General features: G+C 34.8%; 1 protein-coding gene across 4 annotated transcripts in view; it reads left to right on the plus strand.

The window, feature by feature from the left end:
- The window catches only part of LOC127853744 (CCR4-NOT transcription complex subunit 4-like), a 70,221-nt gene that overhangs the window by 41,902 nt on the left and 18,039 nt on the right, over positions 1-10,280 (plus strand). For 2 of the 4 annotated variants that reach the window (XM_052388504.1, XM_052388515.1), the window contains exons 15-18: positions 138-215; positions 5,000-5,127; positions 5,630-5,765; positions 9,628-9,714. In XM_052388504.1, the coding sequence (XP_052244464.1) occupies positions 138-215; positions 5,000-5,127; positions 5,630-5,765; positions 9,628-9,714 (429 nt within the window). The remainder of the gene's footprint in view (positions 1-137; positions 216-4,999; positions 5,128-5,629; positions 5,766-9,627; positions 9,715-10,280) is intronic. The other 2 variants (XM_052388521.1, XM_052388528.1) reach the window with 2 other exon arrangements.

Consider the following 10,280-nt stretch of genomic DNA (forward strand, 5'->3'; position numbering starts at 1 on the left):
ATGCATTTGGTTGGACACAAAATACAATTCAGCCTTACATGCATCATGTCTGCAAGTCACTTTACATGTTATTTACACATTGTTAATGCATCATGTGAAACACATCTAAATTGTCTGGTTGGCTGGCCATTTTTCAGGATTTTCACACACATTTCCCCAGCCGGCCCTTTTAGCAAGCTTACAAAGCAGAGGTACTGTCCATCAATCACAAACAGGTAATAGTCTGTACCCGGCGCCAACCTGTTGCAATCTGCACCCAGTTAGTTTTCTGTCGGGTATGTTGGCAAGGTTGTAAATCTTTCTTTTCCCTCTTTGGTTTAAGTATGCTTTATTATTTATGTATATTGCTTATATTTGTTTCCTATAATAGCTAAACCTATTAATTTGGATTGGTTTTGTATGTTATAATGAAGAAATAATCTAATATAAATATAATATAATATAAAATAAGAAAAAATAAAGTAGTGTTTCAATCGCACAATAAACAATAATTTAATCTGTAGTACAGGTTAAACTAATAAAGGCATTTTTCACAAAGTAGTTTAACAGCCACACCACAACAAAAGAAATTAAAAAACAATGATGCTTTGAAAAAAGCTTTGTTTAAACATAATTTTACACACACAAAAAGCAAATTTACAAAGTTTTTAACAAAATAAAAATCCTATTTATTAGATTGGGTTAATGTGGATAGGTAGTTTGGCAGCATCAAACTCGTGCTTCCTAGTCAATATCCTAAGTTTGCATTGGCCAATCTTAGTGAAACATTATATGCAGCAAGCTTTAATGAAGAGAATATTGGTTTTAGGGCATGTTGGGACAAGGGCAATGCCACTTAAAATAGAAATAAGGTTTCCACTTACATGTAATGGAAAGTATGGATGGAGGAATTGCAATTAAAGCTTGTGTTTAAATTAGGTAGTTTACATGTACCCTTATCAAAATTGCATTTGATGACAGTTGGTCAAGGTCACTGTTACTAAAAATAAACTACAGCAGACAATTAGTTCCTGTTGATAACTGTAAAGTTTGACTGATCATGAAAAAGCTCTGATTATAGTTAACTTGCATGGAAACCTTGCTTTAAATTACATGTGTTGTTAAGCACATCAAAGTAAAGTTAGAAAAATGGTTTCCACTTAAAATAACTTCAGTTTTATGGATATGTGCTGAAATTTTATGTATAGAATCTTACATGTATACATACCTTGGAATTTCAGTTGGCACCAGTTGGGTCAAGGTCACTGATACTTAAAAGTAGAAAAAGTGCTTTCACTCAATAGAATTTATGCTTGCATTGTTCTGAAATTTTGTGTTTGTAGCTAATATGTGGACCTAGCTTGGCATTGCATTTGAGACTGATTTGGGTGTAGCCAAATGAAGGTCAAGGTCATTGTTGCTTTTAATAGAAAAACTGTATATGCTCAATAACTTGCTCTATGATGGTGGTATTGCTTTAGATTTATCTGTGTATGCAGCTTGCATTGATACCTAGCCTGGGATTTCACATTTATGTAAAATGAAATAATTGAATTTAATGTTATATTCCTCGCTTGGTTATGTTGACATGTTTCTTATTTTAAAAAATACAATACATTGGAAAAAGATTGTACTGTGATTAGTATCATATCAATCTGTATCATTTTTATGCCCCCATCCCCCCCCCCCCCCCCCCCCCCTTCAAAGAAGAGGGGGGGTATTGTTTTGCTGGGTTCTGCGGTCTGTGTGTCGGTAGACAATTTCTTTTCCGATCAATAACTTGTTAACAGATTGACAAATTTGTTTAATACTTCCCATGTGCATTGGCCTTTGAAAGTAGATGACCCCATATGAAATTTGGGTCATTAGGTCTAAGGTCACTGTCACACTTTGAGTTGATATTGTTTACCATCAATAACGTGTGAACAGATTGACCAATTGCTATGATACTTCCCATGTGCATTTAGAATTGTCAGTAGATGACCCCTATTGATATTTGGAGTCACTAGGTCAAAGGTCAAGGTCACTGTCACACTAAGAGTGAACATTGTTTCCAATCAATAACTTGTAAATGGATGAACTGATTGGCTTGATACTTCCCATGTGCATTGGTGTATGACAGTATATGGCCCTTTGGTCACTATGTCAAAGGTCACTGTCAGTAAGTGTGAAATTGTTTCTGATCAATAACTTGTCAACTGATTCTTTTATTGTCTTGATACTTCCCATGTGCATTGGCCTTCGACAGTAGATGACCCTGATTGATATTGGGGTCACTAGGTCAAAGGTCAAGGTCACTGTCACACTAAGAGTGAAATTGCTTCCGATAAATAACTTGTGAATGTATTAACCGATTGCCTTGATACTTCCCATGTGCGTTGGCCTTTGCAAGCCAGTAGATGACCCCTATTGATTTTGGGGTCAAAGGTCAAGGTCACTTAAACACTAAGAGTAAAAATTGTTTGGGGATCAATAACTTGTGAACAGAGGGACCGATTGCCTTGATACTTACCATGTGCATTGGCGTTGAACAGTAGATGATCCCTATTTAAATTGGGGCCACTAGGTAAAAGGTCAAAGTCACTGTCACACTAAGTGTGAAATTGTTTCCAATCAACATGTCACCTGCTTCATCAATTGTCTTTATACAGTACAGCCAACGCAGAACAAACATATTTCGCGATCCGCAGCGGCAAGGCGCAACGAGTCGATGCCAAATCGGCCGTTGAAGCTGCCTCAGTATGCGACGGCAAGTCGCATTTCGCCGCGAAGCTTCGCATCTGTCCGCTGAGACATGCCGAGGCAAGCTGCGATCTGCGACATGACGCTGAGTCGATACGCATCTTCAAATCAAAATCTTTTTAAAATGATTAGTTAGTCAAAGAAATTTAAAAGAACAATTATAATAATACTTAAAATCATAACTAATTTAATGTGTGCGGATTCAAAATAGATAAACTAGTTAATAAAAAAGCATGCTGTTGTTTTGTTTTTAGTGATTGCATTCCCGTTTCTAAAGAAATTGCTGTCATCCGGATAGAAATAATTATTATTTTAAAAGAATGCAAATAAAAAAAAAGAATTTATAAAAACAAAATACGATTATCACGGGCCGCTTTGACTGTACTGTACTTCACATGTTCATTTGCCTAGGACAGTAGATGAGCTTTATTGAAATTGGGAACACTAGGTCATGGTCACTGTCACAATAAGAGTGAAAATCGTTTTTTGATCAATAACTCGTCAACCAATTGACCGATTTGCTTTATACTTCACAGGTGCATTGGCTGGATACTTCACATACGCATTGGCCTTGTACAGTAGATGACCCTTAGTTATAAAATTATAACATTCTAAACCCATTTACTATAATGATGATTGAACAAAAGTGCATAATTCTGTGTCAACATTAAACTTATTTAAGAGGCTAAGTCACACTAATATGATAAGATTAACTCTTATGGTCAGTTTCGTCGCAAAAAATATAGAAATAAAAATTTAATTATTTGCATGCCTTTGATCATATCCAGGGCTCAGCGTTACAAAGTTTTGATACAACAATCAGTGCACCACTCTTTCCATGCATATGACGTTACGCTATACATGCAGCATGATTTTCTTACCGTTTTTAGAGAGACCAAGGATCAACATGAAATGCATGACAATTGTTTTTTTTTAACTACAATTTGTTAACCTCGCGTTAATTGATAACATTAAAATTCGAAAGTGTTTTTAGGATTACAAATTCAATAATGCTCCTTCAAGAATAAAAAAGAAGTCCAGTTGTGTGTTATGAATTCCACGATAATTTGACGTGTCAAGTAAATGTTTTGAAAATATTATGCATTAAATGTACAATTTCCACGAGGATTACACCCAGTTGCAATCATCAGTTTTCTAAGTAACTGGCCACAATTTCATCGTGAAGATGTACATTGTGTGGTCAAATGAGTGTTTTAGGTATAACAAAGCCAATAAACTGTCACAAATCCTCGCACTTATGGCAATTACATCATGTGTTGTCTACATAATTTTACTGCCATTCACTCATTCAAAGGTTGGGTTTTCATTGGCCAATATCAATTTTCCAACACAACGATGCTTTCCCTTAAGGCAGGCTTTAGTTCGGTTAAAGCGCAACATGTAATTACAATCGTAAATTGTCTCTAAAAATTTTCTGCGAATTCGATATTGCTCTGATCTTAAAAAGTACTCATGGATATCGAGCGCTCAATTTTTCTGGCACACATGTTGAAAATGTTTGCAATCTTCAGAAAATAAGTGCGAATCAGGCAATCTCACGGTCTTGAATTGACACTGTGAAAACATATTTTCCAATAGTACCAAGCCCTTCAAAACTTTAACATCATAATAATATGGTTTATGTCCAAACAATATAGCTGTATTTTAAACATTATTTACTTTAAGAAAAGTGATGCTGTTTTATGGAGGACTTCGCCTTTAAATGAAACTTTAACTTGTTGAAATTTTGTTACAGGCAACAAAATATAAAGGTCAAGAGAGTAGATTTCAATAATATTTGCATAATTTAGTTTTGAAAAATAACAATAAAACTTATTGTAACATGAGATGTACATACACACATATTTATTTTAGCAATAATGCAAAGTCTGTTTGGCAGGATAACAAAAAAAACTGATTATTTCCCCCCCCCCCCATATAGCATATATGGATTAACCATATATAGCTGTCCCTAAACACAAACTGTTCTACCAACTTCTGGTACTCATACAATTTTAATTTGCATTACTAAAATTGGCATGAAATGATCCTATTATATGAAGTTTTGCATGTGCAATATTATCATTCTTCAAACAATGTGCTAAAGTTGTGACTCTTAAAACTCAAACATCTGTTGCATATTTATTGAACATTCTGCATTTGTGTTGTCAGGCATGGGTCTGGGTTGGGGTATTTGTGACAATAGTTAAAAACTAGTTTATTGTGAACATGGAATATTCTCAGTATGTTCTACTAAGGTTTATTATGATTTTTGCAGATGTGCTTTCTAGTCGGATGATGGGGTTAATGAACTCTCCTTTACACACCAACCATTATCCAGAGAGCATGTTTACAGATCTGCTACACAATAAGGAGCAAACACAGTACAACACAAACCAGCAACAGGTATGTATTTAAAATTGTCACCAGACCTCAATATGAACAATTGTATTCCAAAGTGATGGATATTGCCATATCCAGTTAGCAGTCAGTATAGCTTGATCAAATTCCTTATTTAAAAATAGTTTGTAGTGACAAATAAGTCACTGAAAGTCAATAAATCAGGAAATATATGTATATAATTATTTGTCAGACAATGCATTAAAATTGTAGGATACATGCGTTGAAATAAGTTTTTTAAACTGAGAGCATTTAAAAACTGCAGCATTATGCATGATCTAGAGAGGAGTAATGTTATTGTATATGAATAACAATTTTAGAGCTTTCATTTAAATTGCTTCGATTAAGAATGTATGTATAAAAGTAATATTAAATTGTAATATTTAGTCTGACATAGAATTAGCAGGTGATACAAAGTTAACAGTAAGAAAAAGTTAATTATGAAATTCATAATAATGTTTCCTGCATTGAAGTGGACAACACCCGTTTACTTTTTTCTATTTTGCAGAATGACGTTTTCAATGTGAAAGACTGGCAAGATGGGTTAAGAGCATTGTTGCCAAATATAAACATAAGTTTTGGAAGTCCCCATAATGACACGCGTACAAACTCACACCACAATATGACACAGAAAAACAACACAAGTGAGTACCTATTGAATATCTGCATCAGTGAGCTTAAGCTAGTGTTCAATTCTATGTAGTCAATCAATGAATACAATTTAATTGTACTTGGCTAATTGCTCATTGTCTTTTACCTTAAAAGTATTGACTGTTTTGACACAATATATGACCGGCATCGTAGAAGAATGGGTCTAATCCATATGCGGTTTTGTCCAGCGAAGTCTGGTCAGGAGCTCTACTGTCCACTTATGAGACAACAAAACCTTTCATGACTATATTGCACTACAAAGCCCCTGGCCAGACTGTGTGACTGTGGCATTTTTGCATGATGTGCCTCATATTGAACACTAGCGAAGGTTTCATTTTTAGTAGGACTTAGTGGTAATGTTGCATGATGGTATTTACAGCTGTAGTGACACTCTTTTTGTCATGGACTTGTGGTAATTATTTTTGGCACTTTTAGTTCTGTTATTATTTTGCAAAATTTGCATTTTATATGCCTTATTATGCTCCCCCAAAAATTTTTGGGGGGAGCATATAGTCCCCGCTTCGTCTGTCCGTGTGTGTGTCCGTCCGTCCGTGCACAATTTTTGTCCGGGCTATTTTTCAGCAATAAATGACCGGAAGTCAATTAAACTTTATGGGAAGCTTCACTACCAAGAGGAGATGTGCATATTATCAGCCGGTTCTGGTCGGATGATTTTTCACAGAGTTATGGCCCTTTGAAATTTTCTATAAACTGTACATATAGTGCAATTCTTGTCCCCCCAACTACTAGACCTTTCCTTTTATCTGAATATATAGTGCAATATTGTGACAAAAAAACCTTTGGGGAGCATCACCCGTCTCCGACAGTTTCTTGTTTTCAAAACAACTGTTTTATTTAAACACTTAATTGGGAGGCTGGAAATGTTTGTCTGGAGTATAAATTTGTTAAGCATTGATGAATTAGTACTAACGACTTTGTCAAGAAAATTACTTTCTTCGGCATGGATGGATTTTCAAACAACTTTGTAAAAGTGATCAGCAGGATGAGAGAGAGTTTTAGGGCAATAACAAAGTCACTAGGTGTAAGGTTATAACCCAATTTAAAGTCAAAGGTCAATAAGAAGTGGTGAGCAAATGAAGGATTTTTATGTCCCCCACTATAGTAGTGGGGGACATATTGTTTTTGCCCTGTCTGTTGGTTGGTTGGTCTGTCTGTCTGTCTGTCTGTTTGCGCCAACTTTATTATTTTGCAATAACTTTTGCTATATTAAAGGTAGCAACTTCATATTTGGCATGCATGTGTATCTCATGAAGCTGCACATTTTGAGTGGTGAAAGGTCAAGGTCATCCTTCAAGGTCAGAGGTCAAATATATGTGGCCAAAATCGCTCATTTTATGAATACTTTTGCAATATTGAAGATAGCAACTTGATATTTGGCACATTTTTAGTGGTGAAAGGTCAAGGTCAAGGTCATTCTTCAAGGTCAGAGGTCAAATATATGTGGCCCAAATCAATTATTTTATGAATACTTTTGCGATATTGAAGATAGCAACTTGATATTTGGCATGCATGTGTATCTCATGGAGCTGCACATTTTGAGTGGTGAAAGGTCAAGGTCAAGGTCATCATTCAAGGTCAAATATATGGGTCAAAATTGCGCATGTAATGTCACTTCTGCAATATTGAAGCTAGCAATTTTATATTTGAAATGCGTGTGTATCTCAAGGAGCTGCACATTTCGAGTGGTGAAGGGTCAAGGTCAAGGTCATCCTACAAGGTCAAACATCATATAGGGGGACATTGTGTTTCACAAACTCATCTTGTTTAAGATCATTCCTAACAGGCATATCTTTGTGACCATTGCTTTTTATGCCCAAGGTAGGGTGTCATATATCAGTCGCATTGTCAAGTCTGTCGGTCGGGTCATTTGTTTTCAGTGGTTTTTATGCAACCATTTTAGATTTTTAACTGAATTTGTTGTATGTGAGTCTACCTAAATTACCTACAGGTGAAGTGTGAAATTCGCTCCTGTCCCTTGATTTTTGGCGAAGTGCACCATCTCCATATCACTGTTTTTTCTAAAAGTATTCAATAGTAACTTCTTATGTTTTTGGGGACAGGGGTTTATGTGTGACTTCATTCTCAAAGTTCCATAACTGTGAACTGCAATTATGCCTCTTTTTGTACTTAGGAAATTGGTAAAGGTAATAGTGCTCCATTTCCATATCACTGTTTCAAATACATATATTCATTTGAAACTTCACACATTTATTCAGAGTAATTGTGTAAAGTCTCTGACCAAGTTTCATAACTCTGACCTGAAATTTAAAGGAAGTGTGCTCCATTCTGTAAAAAGACATTGGTTGAGGTGATCGTGGTACATATCCATATATTTCTAAATTTCTTCTACAGGTATTCTTTTGAAACTTCACTCATGTGTTTTGGGATGACATATTCAAACAGATGTTATTTTTCTGTGTAGGTAGCTTGTATACACCTTGCTTTCAAAGTGTATTAAAATGTGCTATATTAATTGGTCAAAATTAGTCAAAATTAAAAATCAATTTTCTAGTTATTGTTACATTTTTTGTTTTGGTTCATAAATTACATATACTAAATTCAGATATATCTGTCTTTGTGGTTATTATATTACTTGTCTGTCAGAAAATGTACATTATAATATAAAAGCAGGAGACAATCGATAATGCATTTTTTTTCCTCTCTAAAGTTGGTACAGTATAGTGGCACCATTCCCAAACGACCATTTTTCTCATTTCCCCCAAAAAATTCCCAATTTACATAAAAAGCAGGGTTTTTTTCCACTTTTTGGGAAGATAGCCCATGGCTTTGGAATAAGGAATTTTTTCCACACGAAAAGTCCACTGATAAGGGAAACACTAAATTTGATATAACTCTTTATAATCATTCAAATTAAAAGAACAAAATCATATAATACTTTGTTAGATGTAATTGAATAAAAATTTAGATAAAATATGATAAAATATGCATAAGACACTTCTTTCTAAAAAAAAATTTTTTTTATTTTTTTTTATTTTTTTTTGGAAATTGGAATTTTTTGCCACATTTTGGGAAAAAAGTATACTTTGGGGATTGGGAACATAGCAGAATTTCAGCTATAAAATCGGGCCAAAAAAAACCCTGAAAAGTGATTATTTGCATAATAAAAATTGGCAAAGAGTTGCACGCCCAAATTTTAATCTCTTCTCAAAATATTGCTGTCATACCTGCTAAGCATGCTTTCACAACACCCAACACTAAATCCAGTTTTGTCCGGATTTTTTTTTTATCAGTATTGTCTATAGTACAATAACTATTTTGATAATGATTCATCTAAAAGACTGTATTATATAACGATAACAATACAGCATGCTTGATTATAATTTAATTAATAGGAAATGTCTATTCCAAATCATTGGCGATATAATATTCTTAAAATGAACACCAATTTTTTAACCGAAATTAAAAGCTTTAAATGTTCTCACGCCTAAAAACTCAATTAGCGCACGCTTTCCATTCAAATGACATGACAGTGTACATGCGGCATACTTTCTTGCGTGCTTTTTATTGGGAAAAAGGGTCAACCAGAAATGCATCAGCACTTTGTTTGAATATTGTTCACGTCAAACTAGGTAGCCAGCTCTAGTCTTTGACAATTGTTGTCTGTGATTTCAAGAGAGCACTGAGTGCCACCATGACGCTCTTGTTAAATAGAAAGTTATGAATGGTACAGAAACTAAATCTTCAACTATCACAGTATTAAGTTAGACAATGCCTCCAAACTAACCCCATATAATGAGTTCTGAGCAATCCGTAGACACAAAGTTGTAAGGTTTACAAGGGCTTCTTGAACCTGAGAGCTGGTGTGTCTTTCAGACTGGTCAAGCACTACACACAGAACAGACCAGTCCTCTTGGATGCCATATGACCCTGCTATATTAACATCTGGCAATATCTCAGATGGTATGTACCATCCGCCAAGTACAGAGTACTCGTGAATACATCCTATCATTAACCCTGTACTGGACACTTCATTATGCATAACTCTTTTCATTGGATCTTGTATTTAAGCAGATCTTCACAAGATTGTTTTTGTTCTCAGCTTTCATTATAGTGGTGTTTCTTGTTGTCTGTAGTGCTAGTAGATTTGTTCGTGCTACTTGCCTTGCACTAGATGTTAACACTTTGGGTAATATACCTGTTATTAGTCCCATAACGGTGAAACGCTGTGTCTGTCTGTCACACTTTTCTGAATCCTGCGATAACTTTAAAAGTTCTTCAAAAATTTTCATGGAACTTGAAACATAGAGACATGGCAATATGGAGATTATGCACATCATTTCATTTTGTTCCTTACGTCAAGAATTATGGTTGCTATGGCAACAAATAGACTAAAAATTATTGTTGAAAATGGTGGATCCTGCGATAACTTTAAAAGTTTTTTATATTTTGTCATTAAATTTTAAACATGGACAGATGGCAATATGGAGAGGTAGGGGACTTTATATGCTCCCAGAAATAAAATTTCG

Source organism: Dreissena polymorpha, chromosome 1, assembly GCF_020536995.1.
Source record: "Dreissena polymorpha isolate Duluth1 chromosome 1, UMN_Dpol_1.0, whole genome shotgun sequence".
In the NCBI taxonomy this organism is placed as follows: domain Eukaryota; kingdom Metazoa; phylum Mollusca; class Bivalvia; order Myida; family Dreissenidae; genus Dreissena; species Dreissena polymorpha.